The following is a 25,246-nucleotide window of genomic DNA, read 5'->3' on the forward strand; positions in this document are numbered from 1 at the left end:
CTAGTTGGGCTGAAAAACACACACAAAATGCTGGAGGAACTCAGCCGGCCAGGCAGCATCGAGGAAAAAGAGTAGTCAACGTTTCGGGAACGAGACCCTTCAGCAGGACTGGAGAAAAAAAGATGAGGAGTAGAGTTAAAAGGTGGGGGGGGGGGCGGGGAACACAAGGTGATAGTTAAAACCAGGAGGTGGAGGGGTCAAGTTGGGAAGTCGATTGGTGAAAGAGATACAGGGCTGGAGAAGGTGGGAGGGAATCAAACAGGAGAGGACAGAAGGCCGTGGAAGAACGAAAAGGAAGGGGGAGCACCAAAGGGTGGCGAAGAGCAGACAAGGAGATGGGGTGAGAGAGGGAAAAGGCGATCGGGACTGGTAAAGAACATGTTTCTGTTCTGTATCACTCAAGGTTAGTCATTCGACAGTACTTTACACCATGTCAGACATTAGAGCAGATAAGAGGTAAAAATCAGCAACATCTTAGAAAGTGTCAGAAAGAAAGAAAAATCACTAGGCGCAAAAAAAAAAGGCTGGGAATATCAATAACTGTGGCGCTTCTCTTCCTGACGAACTTAACGTATTCTACGCAAGATTCGAACAGAAGAGGAGCATCCCACTCCCTCCAGATGAACCGGACCTGGTGGCATCAAGATTCATCGTCACCGAGGAGGATGTTAGAAGAGCCTTCCTGAAGATAAATCCAAGGAAGGTGACGGGCCCAGATGGCCCAGACAGTCCTAGGATGGGTTCTCAGGGCCTGTGCAAGCGAGCTAGCTGGAGTGTTTGCTGACATCTTCAACTGCTCCTTGCTTCAGTCTAAGATCCCCTCGTGTTTTAAGAAGGCAACGATAATCCCAGTGCCGAAGAAGAGCAAGGTGGCATGCTTGAATGACTATCGACCTGTGGCTCTGACATCAATTGCTATGAAGTGCTTCGAGAGATTGGTTATGGAACATATCAACCACAGCCTACCGGTCAACCTCGACACTTTGCAATTCGCCTACCGGAGCAACAGGTCAACGGCAGATGCCATCTCTCTGGCCCTACATTCCTCCTTAGAACACCTGGAGAATACAGACGCATACGTAAGGCTCCTTTTCATTGACTACAGCTCTGCCTTTAATACCATCATTCCAAATAAACTGATTCAAAAGCTCCGGAACCTGGGCCTTAGCACTCAAATCTGCAGCTGGATCTTCAGCTTCCTCACAGACAGGACCCAGGCTGTAAAAATTGGGGACAAGCTCTCCTCTACAATCACTCTAAGCACCGGTGCCCCACAAGGCTGTTTACTCAGCCCCCTGCTGCACTCACCGTACACCCGTGATTGTGTAGCCAAGTTTCCATCAGACTCAATATATAAGTTTGCTGATGACACAACAATTGTAGGCCGTATCTCTGGTAATGATGAGTTTGAGTACAGTGAGGAAATTAAGAACCTGGTGACATGGTGCGAAGACAATAACCTATCCCTCAACATCAGCAAGACGAAGGAATTGGTTGTTGACTTCAGAAGGAGTAGCGGACCGCACGACCCCATTTACATCGGTGGTGCGCAAGTGGAACAGGTCAAAAGCTTTAAGTTCCTCGGGGTCAATATCACAAATGACCTGACTTGGTCCAACCAAGCACAGTTCACTGCCAAGAAGGCCCAACAGCGCCTTTACTTCCTGAGAAAACTAAAGAAATTTGGCCTGTCCCCTAAAACCCTCACTAATTTTTATAGATGCACTGTAGAAAGCATTCTTCTGGGGTGCATCACAACCTGGTATGGAAATTGTCCTGTCCAAGACCAAAAGAAGCTGCAGAAGATCGTGAACACGACGCAGCACATCACACAAACCAATCTTCCGTCCTTGGACTCACTTTACACCGCACACTGTCGAAGCACTGCTGCCAGGATAATCAAGGACACGACCCACCCAGCCAACACACTTTTTGTCCCTCTTCCCTCCGGGAGAAGGCTCAGGAGCTTGAAGACTCGTAAGGCCAGATTTGGCAACAGCTTCTTTCCAACTGTGATAAAACTGCTGAACGGATCCTGACCTGGATCTGGGCCGTACCCTCCAAATATCCGGACCTACCTCTCATTTTTTTTGCACTACCTCACTTTCCATTTTTCTATTTTCTATTTATGATTTATAATTTAAATTTTTAATATTTACTAATCTTTTACTATTTTTAATATTTAATATTTGTAATCCAGGGAGTGGGAAGCACAGAATCAAATATCGCTGTGATAATTGTACGTTCTAGTATCAATTGTTTGGCAACAATAAACTATAAGTATAAAGCAAACATTTCAGGAAAAAATTAGTTTTCGTTCAGATTCATTTTGAGAACCTGGGCACCAGGGACATTCATTGCCCTCCCCTGAAGATGATGATGAGCAACCTTCAGGAACTACTGCAGGCCTTGAGATACAACACAGAAGCAGGTGTTTTAGGCCACCGGGTCTACACAACCATCAATTACACATTTAAACTAATCCACCTTTAATCCCCAATTTTTCCCCCACATTCTTACCAACTTTCCCCAGACTCTACAATTCACCAAGACAATGGTGGCAATTTATTGTGATCAACAAAAAAGCTTCCCTGTCTTTGAAACCGTATCTTCCCCAAAGAAACCCCTATAGTAACAAAGAGAATAAATGAACTCCACAGAAGAGCCAGGGATAACAGTGAGAGTACACTCACGATGCTGCTGTGTCAGGATTTCCAGGTCTGGAGGCAGCAGTGAGAAAGGACCAGTGATACATTTACAACACAGGATAGCGTCTGATCTGGAAAGGGACTCACAGACACTGGCACTTTCCTGCAGCTGCTGCTGTTGTCCTTTTTGGTGGTAGAGGCTGGTTCTGCAGGGTGCTCCTAGAGGAGCTTGAATGAGCAACCTCAATGCATTTTGCCAATGGTGCACACCCCACCCACTGATTGTAGAGAGAAATATGTGGTCCGACCACTGAGAAGTAATATAATATAAAGAGAAGGGGATCGCAGCTTTCTCAACAATAACTAGACATAAAACTCTTGTGTTGTTGATAGTGATGAATAATACTGATCAATTGATAAGAGAGCTGAGCACTAACAGATGGAATTTAATTTGAAAAGCAATTGGGAAGCATTAACAAGGGTAGACCAATGGACAGACCTTAATGAACAAGTTTAAGGAGCCCTGAAGGTTGCACCACAAGTGCTTAAGACTGTGAAGATATTATGTGCAATACTTGCATGTAATAGATATGGCAAAGAGTACAAGAGCAGAGAAGCTCTGGTCTACTTTTATAAAATAGTGATTAAACCTCAGCTAGAGTTAAAAGCAATACATACAAAATGCTGGAAGAACTCAGCAGGTCAGGTAGCATTAGTGGAAAGGAATAAAGAGTTGAGGTTTTGGGCTAGACGCAAGGTTATAGGGACGATGTGATTGCACTGGAAAGAGATTCACCGGGATGTTGCCTAGGCTGCAATATTTCAGCTATGGGGCAATGACAAAGCCATTGAACATCCAGGCTCACCCCTACTGGAGTCATTTATTGCCTGGCACCTTAGTGCTTTGAACGTTAGTTGCTACCATCAGCTCATGCCTGAATAGGGCTAACAGCATGCACGAAAATGGAGTTGAACATTGCATCATCCACAGTGAACCATCCCCATTTGCGAGAGGCGATGAAGCAGTTAGAAGGCCGAGGAATTCCTCCAGTGATGTCCTGGGATGATTGCCCTCTGGTAATTACCAGCATCTTTCTTGTGCAATGATACAACTAACTGCTGGTGCCTTTCCTCCAAGTTGACCATCAACTTCAATTTTACCCAGTTTTCTTGTTGCTGTACTGAATTAAATACCAACTTGACATCAAGGGCAATCAGTCTAAACCCACATCTGTGACTGATGTGGGTGAAATCCAAACTGGCATTGGCATATAGGTTATTGGGGAATAAGTGCAGGGATGTATGACAACTTCAGTGTGACTGAGAGTAAACTGACTGTCTGGTATTAATCAGATAGAATCTGCTCCGATTAAGGTGCATCAGGACTATTTTCCACATTATCAGGCAGATACAGAGCCTTCCCATACGTTGTAGTGCTCTTCTCTGTTACTGAAACAGCTGGCACACATCTATGCTCAAGAGTTCTCTGATAATTATAGCAGTTGTCAAAAACAAAGTCAATCTGCCATAACTTGCTTCAATGATTGGAGGGGGCAGGTACATAATCTCCCTGGAAACCCAATGTGCAGCAGTAGCTCGCATGACCAGTCACAAAGCCAGGTGGATACGTCAAATAGTCACCTCATCATAAGAAAATGTAGAAATCTTCCCTTTCAAGCGGTGAGATGCTGCAGGTATAGAAATCTTATTGAAGCTGATTTGGTACATAGGCACAACCTCAACCTCCCGCAAGGAATTTAATTCATATGTACAGTACTGTGCAAAAGTCTCAGGCAGATGCAAAAAACATTCTGTAAAGTGAAGATTCTTTCAAAACTAATGAAATGTAAAGTTTCTAAATATCAGAAAACTGAGTATAAATTTAAGAACAGTACACCGTGAAAAACTAACTCGAATCAATACTTTTGTGACCACTCTTTGCCTTTAAAACTGCATCAATTCTTTTGGGTACATTTGTGCAGTTTTATAAGAAAATTGGCTGGCAGGTTCCTCCAAGCATCTTGGAGAATTTGTCACAGTTCTTCTGCAGACTTTGGCTGTCTCACTTGCTTCTGTCCCTCCAAGTGATCTCAGGCAGCCTCGATGATTTTGAGATCAGGGCTCAGTGGAGGCCACACCATCTGGAATCATATAGGGTGCCTGAGACTTCCACACAGTATTGTACAATGCAGCAACCTCATGGAACTCACTAGAAAGGCAAGGAAAAAAACTTACTTTTAGTCTAAGCTAACGACATGTGGACACAGGTCAGCACATGACAAAAACCAGCCTCTCCCCCATGGTCTGCCTACACTTCTTGCTGCCTTGGCAAAGCAGCCAGTTTAACAAAGACCCCAAACAAAATGCTGGAGGACGCACTCTGTGCAAGAGGAAGCACTCCTCCAGTGTTTTGTTGTGTTGCTCTGGACTTTCAGCTTCTGTAGAATCCCTCGTGTTTAATCAAAGACCCCTCCCCCCCCCCAGGCATTCTCTCTTCTACCCTCTCTCATCAGGCAGAAGATACAAATGCCTGAGAGTTTGTGGCACCTGGCTCAAAGACATCTTTTCACCCACTGTTATAAGACTACTGAATGGACCTCTTGTACGATAAGGTGGACAACGGTGCTCAAAATCGGCCTCATCATGCCTTGCATCTTGTTGTCTGCCCTGCACTGCACTTTCTCTGTGAGTGTAACACAGAATTCCACATTCTGTTATTGTTTGTCCTTTGTGCTCCCTCAGTGTACTGATACGCTGAAATGATCTGTACAGATGGCATGCAAAGCAAAGTTCTTCACTGTACCTTGGTACATGGTGCATTAATAAACCAATTACAACACAGATCACCCAAGAACTGATGAAGATTTACAATCCATGGCATCTCCATTTCTCATCACAAGCTGCCTTACGGCACAAACTCCCTCAGAGAACCCTTCAGCCCTGCCCCACACCTCAGGATTGCACTCACCTATGAAAATTGCAAAGTTGTTTGCGTGAGTAGGTTTCACGGAGGGCTGATCAACAACGTGGAAGGTGTAGCGAGGTTTCCCAGATTCCCTGTTGCAGAGGGTGAGGGAGACACTCTCCCCGCTGCTGGAGCCCTTGGTCAGGTGGTTTCGGAGCAGTGCGTACTGCTGCCATGCCTTCACCAACTCCAACAGCTGCTCCGTGCTCTCCAGGCGAAGGGGCTTCTCCCGCTCCTCGGCGCACATCTCCACGATCTTCTGCCCGGCTCCAGGGAGCTTCCTGAACTTGGTGAACACGAAGATGAACACTGGCATCACGAACTGCCGACTGGCCTCGCTCTGCTCCTCGAAGGCATGGACTCGCACGGGCCAGCCCTCTTGGGAAAAGTGGCTCACCACTTTCTTCGCGATGTGCTCCTGCGCCAGCGAGATGCACAGGAACCGCCCGCCCACCTGCAGGACCCGCCCGATCTCCGCAAACATCCTCTCCACATTGCGCAGCGTTTCGTCGCTCTCGTCTGTCATGACAGCGTCAAGGGTCCCCTTGTCCAGCACGACCTGAAACTGGGAGTCGCTGAAATCCATCTGCATCATGTCCATCTTCATAAAGGCCATTGCTGGCCGGCGAGCTGCATTCCGTTCCTTCATGTGACCGATCACAACCTCACTGATGTCGATGTTGGTGATGTTCTGGTAACCAACATCATACATCTGCTCGCTCAACTCAGAATTACCACAGCCAACAACGAGGACCTGGAGAACAGATCGGAGGGAAGAGAAACGAGAATGAGTACAGGGAGTAGGCCACATCGTTCAGGACGATCAGAGCCCATCAACCCCAAGCCTCAACTCTATCTCTGCGCCAGATCCCCATGGCCCTCAATCTTTCAATAATTACTCCACTTCCATCTCAATTACTTTTAATGAGGTAGTCTCCAAAACTCTCGCGGGGAGACATTACTTAGATGCAATGAATCTGAGTAAACGAGACAAGAGCTTTTCCAGTGACAGGTACAGATGGAAGGAAGAACAACTGAGGGGGCTACGGATGGACTGGAGATGGAGAGAGGTATAAGGAGATGAGCAGAGATAATCCTTACCATGATCAACATCATGAAAATATCAAAGCCAAGAAGAGGTCACAAGGTCAAGGTGCAGATGTGTCCATGATGGGGAATCTTACGGGGCAGGGAGGGAAAAGGAGATAGTAAGCTTGAACAGGACATAACTAAATGAGACGGCGGGTTAAAATCAAAATTACCAAGGGAGATTAGCACAACACAAAAATAAGTCTCCCTTCGATGAACTGTCTACACTTCACTGCCTTGAAAAAGTAGCCAACGTATCAAAGGCCCCTCCCAATCTGCACCTTCTCTCTTCTCTTCTCTCCTACTTGGCAAAAATACAAAAGCCTGATAACATAGCACCAAACTCAACAGCTTCCATCCCACTGTTTTAACACTATAAAAAGTACAAACTCCTTACAAGCAACGGGGGGAATTGAACCTGTCCACTGATGCCGTAAAGCGTTGTGCTAATCACTACGTTACTGTACCCACCCATTTGTTGGTTCAGAGGAGTTTCTCTTCATCCTCTCCGATCCCAGTCTCCACAAACCAGCACATCTCATCTACTTTCAAATCTACCCCCTTAACAACAAATAGTCAAAAAAGAGCTCATGCCAGGCCCTTATATTGAGAGAGCATAGCATTCTACACGCACTGTTTTAATGGAGGAAAGGACAGAAAGAGAGCTGGAGGGTTCATTTACCCCAGTAGAGAAAGTTATCATATTGAGAGTGCAGATTGTATAAATGGAAAATGAGGAACCACGGGCTGAAAATAGACTATTATTACAAAGCCACAAATCCCATGATCAAGTTGTTTTTTAATTTGTTCTCAGGATGTGCATGTCACTGGCAAGATTGCATCCTTCAACCTCAGGCTAAGTGACAGTGAGGCATCTTCCAGCAGCTGTCCTTACAAATCAAGAGCTCACTGGATCCCTTCAAGGAGCTTGGACAGGTGGCCACAGTGTAAGCTGCGTCTCGTAGTTATGGCAGGCTTCCCAGGGTAAAAAGATTTGGAACTATATTGAGCCTTTTGGGACCTTGCAGCATCCTAAGGCATTTTATAACAAATGATGCACTTTTTAAGTGTAGTCACAGTGGTAATGAAGGCATCTCAGTAACTAAACCTGTACACTGTGCAGTCTCACCCACAGCAGAGATAACTGACCCCATCACCAGCTTCAGATGTCGACTACTAATACTGCACAGGTAGGTCCATATGTTCAAGTTACAGAATCCACAAATCATTACCCAAGATTTGAGACACAGAATAAAATTCCTTCAGGATTTATCTAAAAAAGTGGAAGTTTATAAAATTATGAGGGGCAAAGGTAGAGTAGACAGTCAGAATTTTTCGTCAGTGTAGATATGTCAAGTACTAGAGGGCATGCATTTCAGATGAGAGGGGAAAGTTTAAAGATGGCGGAGCAGGTGTTTTTGATCTCTTTCATACACACAGTGAGTGTCGTGTACCTGGAATGGGCTGCCAGCGGGAATGATGAAGCAGGTATGTTAGTGTTCAATACGCTGTTAGATAAACACAAGAATATGCAGAGAATGGAAGAACATGGATCACGCACAGTCAGAAGAGATTTAATTTAATTCAGCATAATGTTCAGCACAGCCTGGCTCTGTGCTGTACTGTTCTATATTGTCTGCTTGAGGGGTACCACTGGCACAGCCAAGTACTTCTTGTCCATTCCCTAACTGCCCGTGAACTGAATAGCTTGCCAGGTCGTTTCAGGGAGCATTGACATTGAAGGACCTGAAGTTAAATAAAGGCAAGACTGGGTAAGAATGGTAAGATTTTCCTCCCTGAATCAGATGGGTTTTTACTGGCAATCCAATAGTTTTGTGATCTTCACTACTAGTGACTTTCTTTTTAAATTTATTTATTTTTTTTATTTTATTTTTATTTGGATAAGGAATTCACAAATATCATGTACTTTTTTCACACATATAACCTTTCCCATTTTTTTACATGTATAAAACTACAATTATTTATACATTCTTAAGTACACATTGAGATGATATAAAAGGAAAATAAACACTTAAATAGATAATTATGTACTGTGGTAAATCTAACCTATCAGGCTAAGTAATGGAATTAGCTGTTAAGAAAAATGGTAATAATAGTTTCCATATAACCCTTCTGGACTATTTCCACTGGTCCAAAATGTTGTATATAAGCCTATGTAACAACCATTGTAGGTGTTTATATCCTAATTTGTTCATGCTTGCTCCTGCCCGCAGACATAATTATCCAATCCCTATGTACTTATTTAGTTAATTTTTTCATTTTTTATCCCTTTCCCAAATCTTTCCCTTTACTTGTGTTAATTCTCTATTTTCCAAAAGAAAACAAAAAAAAACAGACATTTAGACTAGGGGTGCTTATGTTAGCAATATTACTGTGTTGATGAGAATGAGAATATTTTTAAATTTAAATATCACATCTTCCAATGGTGGAACTTGAACTCAGTTGGCCTAACCCTCTGCATTACTAACCTCATAATAACTGATGGACAAAAGGTGTCGGCCCTGGCCTCTTAGCCTAGATCAGGGGTTCCCAACTCTTTTAATGCCTTGGATCCCTACCATTAACCAGAGGGTCTGTGAACCCCAGGTTGGGAACCCCGGCCTTGAATGTGTCCTCGAGCTTTGCAGTGACCCCCAAACATTAATGCACCTCAAGCTACTCGATCAAAACAAAAATTCATGTCGTTCATGTGTGATACCCAACTGTCCGGACATACTCTTTCAAGCCAAGAAGGGAGTCATACTGTCTGCAGGCAGACAATCGATCTCGATTGCACAAAGCATCCACTAGAAAGTGTTAATAGATTCTTCCCTTGAATCGAAAATACAAACAGAAAAGGAAACGAACAGAATTTTTTAAAGCACTCAAACAATACTGAATTTCCATAGAGTACAATTAGATAATGACTGTACCTTTTCTTTGGGCTTAATATACTTGTGCAGCACTGCGCAATGATCCACATAGGTCCCATACCACTCAAACGCACTTCCACCCCGCTTCTTGAAGAACGTCTCCCAATATTCAGCAGAACTGAACTCTTTCGAAGACTTCGGCAGCAAATTCATTTTCAATCCTTCAGAAATTAGACACAACTTGTTAACACTTTCCAATTTATTTCATTTTTCTATATGTTTCTAATGCCCACTTTTCAGTCAACAACAGCGTGACAAATCAAATGAAAAATCTCAAAATTACTCACCTACAATAATGAGGCCACACTGGTTTTTTTTGTAAAATGTGTAGGTATTCAAACATATGTCCTTTAGTACAGAAACTACAGATTTGGTTTTTTAAGGGCCACTCTGAATTAGATACGCAAAGCTAATACTCGAAGTTTTACAGCACTATTTTCTTTGGGATGTTAATGAATTGGGGGAAACAGGCTTATCATCTTTACATGACAAAATAACTATTCTCTGGCCAACCTGAAAATTTGATACAACACAAAGCATTTTTTTTAAACAAACTGGGATAGTGAATCAAGGGGCATGAAAGTAAGTCTCCTTTGGCAGATCCAAAGTTACGTAAAGGGAAAAATCAGGATTAAAATGTGTAAGATAAATTATTAAAATAAAAATGCTGACAATTCAACAAGCTGTCCAGTCTGAGTTCCTCACTGGTAAAGCCTCAATGGTTCTGGTTCACTCAGGCTGAGCCTGTGCTTTGCTTCATGGGATTTTGTTCAGATCAACACCATCACATCCCAATGTCCTAAGCAGAAACAGCAACCATCTTAGCACAATAAAATCTTCAAAGTGAAGCACATACTTCACAGACTTACAAGGACAGGAAATATGTTATTAAAATAAAGTCACTTCTTCTATGTGTTGCCTTAAAAAGCACAATACTCACATAACCTGCTGGGATAAAGATGCAAACTGGCATACAAACCCTGGCCAGTTTAGAGCTGGATGGAGGAATATTGTTGCTGACAGGACTCCGGAAAAATCTGTTCCATACTTTAGATAATCAAAACTGATTCCAACAAAAAAACACCTCAGTGACATCACTTGCCCTATCATTGAAATAGACTCACTTCCAAGGACTCTTCATCTCATGTTCTCAATATCTATTGCTTATTTATTTAATATTATTATTTCTTTCTTTTTGTATTTGCACAATTTGTTGTCTTCTGCACGCTGGTTGAAAGCGGACTTTCATTGATCCTGTTACAGTATAGTTATTATTCTGTAGATTTTTTGAGTATGCTCACAAGAAAATGACTATCAGGGTTGCATATGGTAACATATGTACTCTGACAATAAATTTACTTTGAACTTTTTCAACATACTCCCCAACTGGCCCCAAACGGAAGCCAGATAATAAAAAGCAGCACTTCCAATGACAGCAGGAAAGCCTGTGCCATGGGGCTACAACAGAACACGTCTCAGGCAAAGGTCAATGTCCAACAGCACTTCACCGTTACCCAGACACTTGTGCCTCACTGCACACTAAGGTCCTGCAGGAGTTGAGCTAACAGGAACTATCTAACCTACATGACTGCACCCCAGAACCAATGACACCCCAACATCAGCAATTGCCGGCATTTACACACACACACACACACACAAAGACCGAGTTCCAAGCCATGGTCAGATTTTCAACTGAAGCATGTGAGAAGATGTGCCTTCCACCCAACATCCACAAAGTCAAGGTCCACTGCCAACTTGCCCGTCAGATCAATCTATCCTCCGGACAACAGGGTAGCACCACCAGCCCAGAGATTCTGGTTAGACTCAGTAAGCCATGCTGGGAAAGCCAGATTGGTTATCCGCCCGACACCAGATTCCCAAAGCAGGCACTCTATTCTGAACTTTGATATTGAAGCAGATTTTCAGAAGGACAGAGAAAAAGATTCAAGGATAATCTAAACCATAGAAAAACTCCCACTTCTCACTGGCCATGAGTACTTAAAGTGCACCATCTCATAAACACCCTGACTAGCCACACCATGCACCTCCAACCCCATGGTGTGGAATGTCTGTGGTTCCCACATTAGCCGAATTAGTCACTTCCGAACCCATAGACCTGCAGAAGAGACAAATTATTCTTTCCCACTGACTAACTCTACTGGGGAATAAATCATCATCCAAAAGCATGTGTTCTATTTTACTTCTGCTTTGCCAATACCATGACATTGTTTCAATGGCGTTGATATTCTGTAGAATGTGTCACTACAGGCAGCTGTGGAGGCTAAGTCTTTATGTACAAACGTATATTTTAGGGAGAGGTTGATAGATTCTTGATTAGTCTGGACATGAAAGGATATGGGGAGAAGGCAGGAGAATCGGTCGTGATGAAATGGCCTAAAACTGTTCCTGTATCATATGGTCTTATAGCAATTATAGTCATGGAAATTCTCTCGGATTTATAAATACACAAGAAATCTTTCATTATCTGGCCCTTCCTGATATACCCCTTTTCCCCCCAAATACTCTCATTCCTGTCTTTTCTCGTCCCCCACTGCTAACAAACACACTTCTACCTTTCTGATGAACTGTTATGATGAGAGACTATTAACCAGAACCATTAACTGATTCTCTCTCTACAAATACTGTATTTCTCATTTTATGCTTTTTTTCCAAATCACTAAATGCAACAATGTCGATCTTCATCAAATCTATAGTTTATTGCTCATAGATAAACTATAGATATGCAAAAAAAATTAAGCTGCATATCCTAAAAAAAACAGGCACTGAAATCGTTAACTTTCTTTTTGCAGTAATTTACTAAACTGATAACCCAATCTTCGCCTCAATATTTATTATTTTTCCATAAGAATTTTCTCCTACTAAACTTCTGCAGAAATTTTTGAAAGAGAAAGGTGTAACCACCAGAAAAACCTTTAATTTTAGATTGTAACTGCGTTTGGTCTATTACCTGCTTCGCTATCGCTACTCCAGTCCCTTCTCACTCACTCAGTCACACAACGTGCCGTGCAGAGACTATTCCAATCCAGGTCAAGGTTCCAATGCACCTGATTGGACCGCCGACCGGTCTCCGAATGCATCCATTGGTTGACATGTCGCAGGGAAGGGTGACGCCACTATCAACAACCAATCCGTGAGGGACTCCTGCTCTTACCCGGAAGCGTTTTCCGCTATTGGAATCCCTGGCAAGATCAAAGATGGCTGGGAAACAAGTCGGAAACGTGGTATTTGTTACCGGTAATGCTAAGAAACTGGAAGAGGTAGGTAGGGCTGCTTTATTCTAAAATCTAATAGTTTTCCCATCGGTTTATAATTTCTTGGTGTTTGGTACTGGGTTGCGGAATTCCAGGAATAAGTTTCAGAATGTTGAACATCAATTAAAACTCAATGCAATGCCAGTCATTGACGGGGATACCCAAAAAGATAAAATGTTGGGGTGATACCTTTTTACTGTTAGAGTGTTGGAATAGGCTGTACGGCCCACGATGAGCTAATTAAGCTGATGTCTCCTAATTCCTTCTGCCTGCACATGGTCCGTATCCTTCCATTCTCTGCATATTCAAGTGTTAAGAGTCGCTTAAACGGCTCTGCTGTGTCTGAGTGCAAAATAAGCTTGTCCTGTGTATCTCCTTTGAACTTCCCACCTTAGATGCGTGTCCTCTAGTTTTGACCATAGAATTGATAAAAATGCCTAATCTATTTTTGCCTCTTTTAATTCTATAAACTTCTATCGGTCTTTCATCGGTATCAACTGCTCCAGAAAAAAAAACAACCCACGTCTGTCCAGCCCCTCGTTATAGCAAATGCTCTCTAATCCAGACAGTATCCTGGTAAATCTCTTTCTCCACCTCCTCCATAGTCTCCACATTCTTCCTCTCATTGGGTGACCAGAGTTGGATGCTGCACTCCAAAACTGACCTAACCAGAGCTTCATAAAGCTGCAACACAACTACCTTAACCAATTCCCCGTTCACTTATGAAGAATTTATCTGTCATTAGAAAGGAGGATTCTATGAATAAGAGGTTTAGAAAGGTGGTCAGTGATAATGTTAACTTGAAATGTGGATCATAATGATTGACAAGGGCAAGTGGTAGGCCAGGTGACAGGGAATTTTCAGCTCCAGCAGTCAAATACCAAAAATCTCATAAGGAAGTAAATGGCATTTGAAGAGATGAAACATAACAACAGGGGTTCCCAACCTTTTTTATGCCATGGACCCCTACCATTAACTGAGGAGTCTGTGGATCCCAGGCTGGGAACCCTGCATTAGCAGGTGAAGCCTGAATTAACAGCTTAAAGGATTGGAGGAAGTACAAAGACTGAAAGCGCATAGGAAATAAAGTTGAAGTAGGTGGGTCCTTTTCTGACTGTCACAAGTGGAGTACCACAGGAATTGGTTTTTGCCCTTCATTTGCTTAAAGTTTATGTTAATACCCTGGGGGTGGGAACAAACTGGAAGGTTCCGAATGTGCTGCTGATACAAAATTAGGTGGAAGTGTGCGGTGATAGGGAGATTCTGTTTCTGCTGTAGGATCCAGGAAGAGTGAATAGGTCAAAACCTGGCGATGAGTGAGGTCATGCAGTTCAGTTACAGCTGTGGTTACCGCCCCCTTGTCTCCCAGACCAAATCCCCAGCGCCCTCCTCTCCATTGCATAAAAACTATAAAGAATTTTAGAAACACAGAAAACGTACAGCACAATACAGGCCCTTCGGCCCACAAAGCTGTGCCGAACATGTCCCTACCTTAGAACTACCTAGGCTTACCTATAGCCCTCTATTTTTCTAAGCTCCATGTAGCCATCGAGGAGTCTCTTAAAAGACCCTATGGTTTTCGTTTCCGCCTCCACCACTGCCACCGGCAGCCCATTCCACGCACTCACCACTCTGCGTTTTAAAAAAACTTACCCCTGACATCTCCTCTGTACCTACTCCCTTAAAGCTATGCCCACTTGTGCTAGCCATTTCAGCCCTGGGGAAAAGCGTCTGACTATCCACACGATCAATGCCTCTCATTATCTTGTATACCTTTATCAGGTCACCGCTCATCCTCTGTCGCTCCAAGGAGAAAAGGCCAAGTTCACTCAACCTCTTCTCATAAGGCATGCTCCCCAATCCAGGCAACATCCTTGTAAATGTCCTCTGCACCCTTTCTATGGTTTCCATGTCCTTCCTATAGGGAGGCAACCAGAACTGAGCACAGTACTCCAAGTGGGGTCTGACCAGGGTCCTATATAGCTGCAACATTACCTCTTAATCTCAATCCCACGATTGAAGGCCAATGTACTGTATGCCTTCTTAGCCACAAAGTCAACCTGCGTAGCAGCTTTTAGTGTCCTATGGACTCGGACCCCAAGATCCCTCTGATCCCCCACACTGCCAAGAGTCTTACCATTAATGCTATATTCTGCCGCCATATTTGACCAACCAAAATGAACCACCACACACTCATCTGGGTTGAACTCCATCTGCGACTTCTCAGCCCAATTTTGCATCCTATCAACGTCCTGTTGTAACCTCTGACAGCCCTCCACACTATCCACAACACCCCCAACCTTTGTGTCATCAGCAAATTTACTAACCTATCCCTCCACTTCCTCATCTAGGTCATTTATAAAAATCACAAAGAGTAGGGGTCCCAGAACAGATCCCTGAGGCACCCCACTGGTGACTGACCTCCATGCAGAATATGACCTGTCTACAACTACTCTTTGCTTTCTCTGGGCAAGCCAGTTCTGGATCCACAAAACAATGTCCCCTTGGATCCCATGCCTTCTTACTTTCTCAATAAGCCTTGCATGGGGTACCTTGTCAAATGCCTTGCTGAAATCCATATACACTACATCTACTGCTCTACCTTCATCAATGTGCTTAGTCACATCTCAAAAAATTCAATCAGGCTGGTAAGGCATGACCTACCTTTGAACAAAGCCATGCTGATGATTCCTAGTCACATTATGCCTCTCCAAATGTTCATAAATCCTGCCTCTCAGGATCTTTTTCATCAACTTACCAACCACTGAAGTGAGACTCACTGGCCTATAATTTCCTAGGGTACCTCTACTCCCCTTCTTGAATAAGGGAACAACATCCGCAACCCTCCAATCCTCCAGAACCTCTCCCGTCCTCATTGATAATGCAAAGATCATTGCCAGAGGCTCAGCAATCTCCTCCCTCAATTCCCACAGTAGCCTGGGGTACATCCCGTCTTGTCCCGGTGACTTCTCCAACTTGATGCTTTCCAAAAGCTCCAGCCCATCCCCTTTCTTAATATCTACATTCTCAGGCTTTTCAGTCCACTGCAAGTCATCCCTACAATCGTCACGATCCGTTTCCGTAGTGAATACTGAAGCAACGTATTCATTAAGTACCTCCACTATTTCCTCCGGTTCCATACACACTTTTCCATTGTTACACATAATTTGTCCTATTCTCTCACGTCTTATCCTCTTACTCTTCACATACTTGTAGAATGCCTTGGGGTTTTCCTTAATCCTGTCCGCCAAGGCCTTCTCATGGCCCTTCTGGCTCTCCTAATATCATTCTTAAACTCCTTCCTGCTAGACTTATAATCTTCTAGATCTCTATCATTACCTAGTTTTTTGAACCTTTTACGCGCTTTTCTTTTTGACTAAATTTACAGCAGCCTTTGTACACCACAGATCTTGTATCCTACCATCTTTTCCATGTCTCATTGGAATGTCCCTACTCAGAACCCCACGCAAATACCCCCTGAACATTTGCCACACTTCTTCTGTATGTTTCCCTGACAACATCTGTTTCCAATTTATGCTTCCAAGTTCCTGCCTGATAGCCTCGTATTTCCCCTTACTCCAATTAAACATTTCCCTAACTTGTCTGTTCCTATCCCTCTCCAATGCTATGGTAAAGGACATAGAATTGTGATCACTATCTCCAAAATGCTGTCCCACTGAGAGACCTGACACCTGACCAGGTTCATTTCCCCAATACCAGATCAAGTACAGTATCTCCTCTTGTTGGCTTACATATTGTGTCAAGAAACCTTCCTGAACACACCTAACAAACTCTACCCCATCTAAACCCCTCACTCTAGGGAGATGCCAATCGATATTTGGGAAATTAAAATCTCCGAACACAACAACCCTGTTATTATTACTCCTTTCCAGAATCTGTCTCCTTATCTGCTCCTAGATGTCGCTGTTACTATTGGGTGGTCTATAAAAAACACCCAGTAGAGTTATTGACCCCTTCCTATTCCTACCTTCTACCCACAGAGACTCTGTAGACAACCCCTCCATGACTTCCTCCTTTTCTGTAGCCGTGACACTATCTCTGATCAACAGTGCCATGCCCCCACCTCTTTTGACTTCCTCCCTATCTTTTCTGAAATATCTAAAGCCTGGCACTTGAAGGAGCCATTCCTGCCCATTTTGATCTACAATGCACAGTGAAAGAAAATAGGAACTGTAAATTCAAAGCAGTGACAAATAATTGCAAATATTCAAATCTATTTAAAGCTGCAAATAACATTATTTCTTCAATTTCAGTAAAAACAATTTTCATTAACAATTTTAGAGTGTACGTTAGTAGTCCAACTATTCACTATTTCATTGCTTTTTCACCTTTCAATGAGATGGATGGGCTTGGTGCAGTGATATCAGCTTCTCAATATCAGGCTGAATGTCACTCAGATGGAGTCTCAGATCCCCAAGTTCAGTAAGTTGCAATCTGTTTTGTTGCTTTGAAAGAAGTTGGGTGACTGCACTGATGCCGTGCTCCACTAAGCATAATGTTGGAAAGGCCCTAAAGAAGATCGTGGCGTTTTCCCACAGTTCAAGATGGTGTTCAGAGATTTCTTTCTGCAACCAATTATTTTTTAAACCCTGGTTTCAGCTCAAAAGTTATTTTGTAGTGAGATCAGTTCTTCCTCCATCCTTCCTGTTAGTTCCTCATTATAAGTGTTCTGGAATGGATCTATTACCCAATCTGGAATTTGGATCAAGGGAAGATTCTGGAATTTCTCTGATGTGACTTTATGCAGCTCACCCAGGTGGGCACAGTATACTTGAAGATCATCATCTGGTATTCTTCCTTTCTCTTCCAACTCGAGGAGGCTTGGAAATTGCAAAAGGTCGGGACAGCCAATATTGCACGTAATTAGGGTTAGCTTGGATGGAAATGTAGAGACCACTGGTTTGACTTTGATAATATTCACATCATTTTTCTGCAATTGAAGATTAGCAGAAAAATGATGATGCTGATTGGTTCATGAACTAAATGATTGAAGGCATCTAGCTGACTTGTAACCTGGCGCTGTGTGGCTTCAGGCTTCTGTACCCCTTCCCCAATGGTAGCTGTGAGAAGATGGCATGATCCGGGTGGTGGGGATCAATCATTCACATAAACATCAAAAGTTGTAGTGATTTGCTTTCTGTCTCTCACCAGTTGCCTTCAGATTACAGAGAACCTCCTGCCCAATGCTTTCTACCAGGAGACAAGAAAGAGTTCCAGTACTTTGGGAGCACCATGGTGTAGTGTGTGGTCATACTGGCCTGTTTCAAAGGATAATATGGCAGTAGAGTCTCTTCCAAAAATCCAGATTTATGATTTATTCCCCAGCAGAGTTAGTCCCTGGGAAAGGATAATTTGCCTCTTCTGCAGGTCTATGGGTTCAGAAGAGACTAATGGGGCCGATGTGGGAGCCACAGACTTTCCACACCATGGGGTTGGAGGTGCATGGTGTGGCTAGTCAGGGTGTTTATGAGATGGTGCTCTGCATATGCAGAATCTCAGTGTGCCGTCAATGTGTGTCTCGAGGTACTCAATAACAGGCCAAGTTCTTCATCGCCACTTTAAGTGCTCATGGCCAGAGAGAAGTGGGAATTTTGTTATGATTTAGATTATCCTTGAGTCTTTTTCTCTGTCCTTCTGAAAATCTGCTTCAATATCAAAGTTCAGGATAGAGTGCCTGCTTTGGGAACCTGGTGTCGGGCATAGACCAATCTGGCTTTCCCAGCATGGCTTACTGAGTCTAACCAGAATCTCTGGGCTGGTGGTGCTACCCTGTTGTCCGAAGGATAGATTGATCTGACGGGCAAGTTGGCAGTGGACCTTGACTTTGTGGATGTTGGGTGGAAGGCACATCTTCTCACATGCTTCAGTGAACCATTTAAGGAGGGAGGAGTGAATAAGATGTTATTTCTATAGTTCTCATCTCCTTTATGCTTATGTTGAAGTGGTTTTGGTGAGTCAACACACTGATGATTTTAATATGCAACAAAAATATGACAAAATTATCTTTTAAAAATAGCCCAAAATTGTGTAAATACAGGGTCTTTTAGTTCGAATCCTTAATTAATCTTACTCTGTTGTTTGTGAACAGGTTGTTCAAATTCTAGGTGACAAGTTTCCTTTCACACTTGTTTCCAAAAAGATTGACTGTAAGTAACATACTTTGTTTTACTTTAGTCGTAACATTTGATGAAAATTAGAAGATAAGACATTTGTGCTTTAATAATTTTTCTCCAGTACCAGAGTACCAGGGTGAGCCAGATGAAATTTCAATAAAGAAATGTCAGGAAGCAGCTCGAGAGGTACGTGCTCATCACAGATTCTTATCGTCTGCTCAGAGTGCTTATGAATGAATCATTACATAATTTTCCAAAAAGTGTACAATAGCTAGGATTCTTTAAATTGTTTATTTGTTTAGGTAATGTGGACATACCGACCATGATTCAAGATTATCCATCCCTAAGTGCCACCTCTGTTGAGAGACAGTAGAGAGTTGATGGGCCAGCAATCAGTTGTGGGCCAGACAGAGTAGGGATGGTAGATTTCTTTTCCTGAAAAACACTGGAGAACCAGAAGGGGTTTCAAAACAAGCCTGTAGTTTTTTGGCTGATGTACAGATGCCAGTCGAGTACAATGACTCTAGTACTATATGGCTGATTTTATACAGTTCTCTAATACTACTATAATTTTTATGCCATTGTTTTCACTACTTTATATTTTCTATATTGTGTATGTTCTTCACATTTCACTCTTGGGTGTGCAGAATGACTGGGCAATTGTTTCATAAGCCTTTGCTGCACAGATGCTGTTGGTTTGCCATTTAAGTTATCGGACTAGTAATCCAGGGAACTGTGTAAACAACTCAGTGACCCAAGTTCAAACCCACCAAGACAGCCGTGAAATTAAAATTCAATTAATGACCTACAATTTATGCACTGGAAAAATAAAATTCTAAGCAGTCTGTAACTAAAAAGAGCATGAAATCCTCCCAGGTTGTGATATTACCTATCTGCTTCACTAAAAATCTTCAGGAGAGAAGATCTGCTACCCTTGCCCAGCGTGGGCTATACACGTTTCCAGATAAGCCCCACGTGGCTGATTCTGAAATGAAGTGGTCTGACGTGCTATGCATTTTGACCAGTACTGCTCCGACAAGGAAGTGCCTAACCACCCACCTGTCTCTCTCAGTGGCATTATCATCATCAGGTCTTCTGTCATCTATATCTTGGAAGTTTCCATTGACCAGAAAACGTAACTAGATCAGTTACATTAATAATGTGGCAACAGGAATGGATTCGAGGCTGGTTATCCTGCAGTGAATGATTCATTTTCCGACAGCCCAGGGCCTTTCTGCCATCTGCAGTGCATGTACTGTAATATTCTCCATTTGCCTGGATGAGTGTAATGTTCAGCAACCCTCAAGGAGCTCAGTGCCATCCGGGACAGAACAGCCCTTTTGATTGTCATCCCATCTACCATCCTAAGCATTCATCCCTTCTCGGCGTCTTCAGCTTGTAGCATCCCAAAAAAAGGCACCGTGGTTATTCGCCCAAGCTACTCTGGTGGCAGCTCCCAAGCCCAGCAAACCTGCCATCACAAAGGGCAAGGGCTGCAGCTGCACAGTGGCACCGCCACCCGCAGGTTCCCCTCCGAGATGACCATCATCCTGACTAGGGAAATGCACCGCAGGTCCTTCATTTCACTGGGCCAGAATCCCGCAGTTCCTTACCCGGCAACACTCTACAGCTTGCACCAGTTCAAGAAGGCAGATAGCCATCGCTTTCTCAAGAGCAATTCAGTCTGGGCAATAAACGCAATGGTACTGTTACTGGCCGGAGCCTAAAATGGAGTTTGAAAATGCTAAGTACAATGGAGTTCGTGATTCCACAGACCTGAACTTTCATCTGCTAGTACTTGTTTTATGGTGTTCACCTCTGCCCAGAGGACATAGTCCAGCCAGTGTTCCAGGTAGGTGTTTCATCAGCTGCTATCTGTAGCTGTTTTTCATCATAAAAGTCAGGTGATGGAAAGGGTAATTTGCCAAGAGAGCCAAACTGCTGGGAGTCTCTACAGCACAATAAACAAATGGTAGTGAATTCCAATCTTAAGCTAATATGAAGACCTCGAATTATAGCTACATAGTGAAATTTAACAGATATCAACTTTATTTCTTTAGGTCCAAGGCCCTGTTATAGTAGAGGACACATGTCTGTGCTTCAATGCACTTGGCGGCCTTCCTGGTCCATACATGTAAGTAGAAACTTGCAGTTGTTTTGTTTACTATTTCTCCTCACGTTCAGAATATTTTACTTTACAGTGTAACTTTCACTATTTTGTACTAAGCCATAGAGAGCAAGGACTTCTAATGTAGTCTTGTCTGTGGTGGGCCATTTGACAAGCGTGGCTGAAGTTGATTTCAGAAGCTCCTGAGTTACAGGCCAGTATCCAATTAACCTTCACGGAGGTGGATCTGAATTAAAAATGGTCCTACGACGATAAGGCAAAACTCATTTGTTACGAAGATCAGTACAGCACAGAAACGGGCCCTCTGGCAAACCATATCTGCACCAACCATGATAATCTAACTAATCCCACCATTCTGCACATGGTGTGTATCCCTCTGTTCCTTACCAGTCGTGAGCCCATCTAAATGCCTCTTAAATGTGATTATCATACCTGTTTCCATCTCCTATTCAGGCAGTACATTCCAGTAACCACCATTCTCCTTTAAAACAAAAACTCAATTTGCAGATCATCTTTAAACTTTCTGTCCTTCACCTTAAGCCTATGCACTCTAGTATTTGACAGTGCCACCCAGGGGGAGGGGGAAGATTTTGACTGCCTACCCTTTATTTGCCCCTCATAATTTTATGTACTTCTGCTGAATCTCCCCTCAGCCTCTGACACTCCAAGTTTGTCCAACTTCTTGTAGCTAATGCTCTCCAATCTGGGCACATCCTGGTGACCACCTTCTCCCTCTTCAGAGCGTCCACATCCTTGCTGAAGTGCAGTGACTGGGCCATACACAAGATTCTAAATATGGCCTAACCAAACATGACTTTCTAGCTTTTGTACTCTTATGCTGTGACCAAAGAAGCCAAGTGTGACATGCGCCTTCTCTACCTCCCTCGCCACATGTACTGCTGCTTTTGTTATTTCCTCCTCGTCCTCAAAGTTCACCTGCTGTATTATCCAGCCCAGGGGTTCTCAACCTTTTTTATGCCATGGACCAATACCATTAAACAAGTGAACCACAAACGCGAGAAAATCTGCAGATACTGGAAATCAAAAGCAGCACAACACAAAATCCTCCAGCATTTTGTGTGTGTTCCATTAAGTAAGTGGTCCATAGACCTCAGGTTGGGATTCCCTGATCTATGAAAGTTGGCAACTTGGACTTGTGCTGTCTGTGGAACAATAGTCCAATGTGAATTGACGCTCAGTGCTGAAAAGGCTCTTTCAATCCCTCAAGAATACCACAGTAGTACCGCATACAAGGCTGCAATCAATAGGTGTTTGGGTGCTGAGGAAATTGTAGGATATGAGAGTCAGACAGGAGAGTGCATAAGGTGCAAGAAAGGCTGTGATCTTGGTAAGTGGCACAGCTTTCATGAGAGCCGATTTAACTTTGCCCCTTTAGTTTCTGCACTACAAGATCTGCCCTCCTTTCACTTCCAGACAAATCTGCTGAAACTGACAATCCTTCTCCTCCTCTCCAAAATAACACCAGGGTCCACCTAGCCTGCCCCAGGGAGTAGCGACCTGCTGAGTGATGCTATACAATGCCACACTCAGAGCTGCCATGCAATCTCTGGGAGAGTTGCAAATTTTAAAAACTCTCGAGTAACTGATGGGAGAAATTCTGAGTGTTTCTCACCTTTGGACACTCAACAGTTTGTCCAGGAGAACACTTGCCCAAATTACTTGCTTGTGATAATGTAGATGATTTGTATCTGAATGCAGGTTTTTGAAAAACTGCTAAGGAAACATCGTGGAAATTTGAGGTATATTATCCTGGTTATCAACCCGAATCAAACAGGATCAAATTGCATTGCGTTTTGTTCTTTGTTCTCCCAGTTCAGGAATTAAAATTAGAAACTAGTTCATGGGAGAGCATTAATGTGAGAATGAAGCCGCTAATGACTGAGATATGCACTGAAAGTACTGCAGTTTCCTTATCTTGAATTGTCCTACAATCAGCGATACTGGGATAAATGTTGTTAAATTTTCTCTATTAAAAGATTTCCAGAAGTGTGTACACTTAACAGAATTGGGGGAAACTCCTCATAGAATTATCTTCCTAAAATAAAACCAAGATGCAAAACTGGGCTGAGAAGCGGCAGATGGAGTTCAACCCAGAGAAGTGTGAGGTGGTTCATTTTAGTAGGTCAAATATGATAGCAGAACATAGTATTAATGATATAACTTTTGGCAGTGTGGAGAATCAGAAGGATCTTGGGGTCCGAGAACATACGACACTCAAAGCTGCTGTGCAGGTTGACTGTGTAGTTAAGAAGGCAGACAGTGGTAGAGATGTATAAAATGATGAGAGGCATTGATCATGTGGATAGTTGGAGGCTTTTTCCCAGGGCTGAAATGGCTAACACGAGAGGGCACAGTTTTAAAGTGCTTGAAGTAGGTACAGAGGAGATGTCAGGGGTAAGTTTTTTACGCAGAGAGTGGTGAGTGCGTGGAATGGGCTGCCGGCAACTGTGGTGGAGGCGGATATGATGGGGTCTTTTAAGAGACTCTTGGATAGATACATGGAGCTTAGAAAAATAGAGGGCTATGGGTAGCCCAAGGTAATTTCTAAAGTAAGTACACCCTATCCTCATTATATGTGAGGGATAAGTTCCTCGACACATAATGTGAATAATTATTTAAATGGAGAAAATAGGGATGCTTTCCAGAGGGCTTCCTAAATATGTTTTACCTGTAACTTATTCACATTTTTATACCAATACGACACAAAATCAGAACTACAAGACAACACTTGTATTATATTTAATCAATTTAAGGTAATATTCAATGTAATAAGTCATAGAAAGTTAACATCCTCTGGCGTACAGTACTCACCAGTGGCAGGTGTGTTCGCTCCGGGAGATGAGTGGTTGTTGTGGTGTCGGGCAGCTTTACATAGATAACATGGTTGGTTGTGGTCGTCAGGATAATATCAAGCACAGCAAGGGGTGAATGAAGACTCACAGAACTCTTAGAACTGCCGGCAGCAGAAAGATTGCAGTGATTTACGTAAGGTTGTGCCGGTTGTTTGCTTGGCAGCATTTTGTTTTTCAGCATAAATTTGCTTGTAGGGAAGAAGGGTTGAAGGCAGGGAACGACTGAAATGCTGACTCTGTTCTAAACTTGGGTCCATGTCCATCGCCATTTGTGTTCCGACTTCCACCATTCCTTCACCGTTGGTTAGCTCCCGGGATTTTCAAAATCGTCTGTTACTTGCAGCATCTAAGAGATAGTTCACCATAAAAAAAAAATACGCACGCCTTGAATGTGGATTACACCGGTCAAGTGGTTGAATCAGCGATGTTGTGTTAGGCGGCAGGAAATGTACTGTTATGTTAGGATGAATGCTGTCCAAATGTGTAGGATACGCTGGCGCATTGTCAAGCAACAAAAGAACTTTAAAGGCAAGATTCTGTTCCGGGCAGTAGATGCTGTGCTGTTTATAATATTCAACTTTTTTTCAAGTGTTAAAGTGGTTCTCTGCCGCTCGGCTGAGGTCCCAAGACATGACATTGGACACTTAGGAGGCATAATTAAATATTTCAAGCACAAAATCACTGCACTGTAGATAAAACCAACAGAAGTTTAAGATCGCGCATCCGCACCTTGCCAAAACCAATGCGAGAGTGACGGGAGAGAGATTGTGAGGCGCGTACACCTGACTTGTATTGGCAGGAAAGCAGTGCTTCTCATCCCAACAGTGAGACTGTGAGGTGTGCGCACGTGACTTGTATTGGCGGGAAGGCAGTGCTCCTCGCATAACTGTGAATTTTGGACACGTATAATGAGACGTTGATAGAAATAGGTTCCTCGCATAACTGTGAATTCGCATAGTCTGAAGACGCATATAATGAGGATAGAGTGTATGTGTTCGGCACAGCGTTGTAGGCCAAAGGGCCTGTCGTGTGCTGTATGTTTTCTATGCTTATTGCTTGCCCCTTCAATCTTTGTTTCAAGCACCACTGTATTTTGAATTTGGTAATTATTGTCTTGTTATAGGTACCATCAGTAGAATATAGTATCTTCAACACATACCTTTTGTCTATTGGAAGGTACAGGCAAATTTAGGAAGACAAATTG

General features: G+C 43.1%; 2 protein-coding genes across 3 annotated transcripts in view; one reads left to right on the forward strand and one right to left on the reverse strand.

The window, feature by feature from the left end:
• Positions 1–18,999, reverse strand: part of mettl13 (methyltransferase 13, eEF1A lysine and N-terminal methyltransferase) — a 41,202-nt gene extending 22,203 nt beyond the window's left edge. Inside the window, exons 1-3 of one of the 2 annotated variants that reach the window (XM_063063787.1) lie at positions 17,257–18,999; positions 9,636–9,796; positions 5,617–6,367 (exon numbers count right to left, since the gene is read on the reverse strand). In XM_063063787.1, the coding sequence (XP_062919857.1) occupies positions 5,617–6,367; positions 9,636–9,788 (904 nt within the window). In that variant the 5' untranslated portion in view covers positions 9,789–9,796; positions 17,257–18,999. Of the gene's footprint in view, positions 1–5,616; positions 6,368–9,635; positions 9,797–12,603; positions 12,661–17,256 lie in introns of those variants that run through there. The other variant, XM_063063784.1, reaches the window with a different exon arrangement.
• Positions 12,813–25,246, forward strand: part of itpa (inosine triphosphatase (nucleoside triphosphate pyrophosphatase)) — a 34,129-nt gene continuing 21,695 nt past the window's right edge. Inside the window, exons 1-4 of the mRNA XM_063063788.1 lie at positions 12,813–12,913; positions 19,017–19,074; positions 19,163–19,227; positions 21,102–21,175. Of these exons, the coding sequence (XP_062919858.1) occupies positions 12,851–12,913; positions 19,017–19,074; positions 19,163–19,227; positions 21,102–21,175 (260 nt within the window). The 5' untranslated portion in view covers positions 12,813–12,850. The remainder of the gene's footprint in view (positions 12,914–19,016; positions 19,075–19,162; positions 19,228–21,101; positions 21,176–25,246) is intronic.

Source organism: Mobula hypostoma, chromosome 12 (assembly GCF_963921235.1).
Source record: "Mobula hypostoma chromosome 12, sMobHyp1.1, whole genome shotgun sequence".
Classification (NCBI taxonomy): Eukaryota; Metazoa; Chordata; class Chondrichthyes; order Myliobatiformes; family Myliobatidae; genus Mobula; species Mobula hypostoma.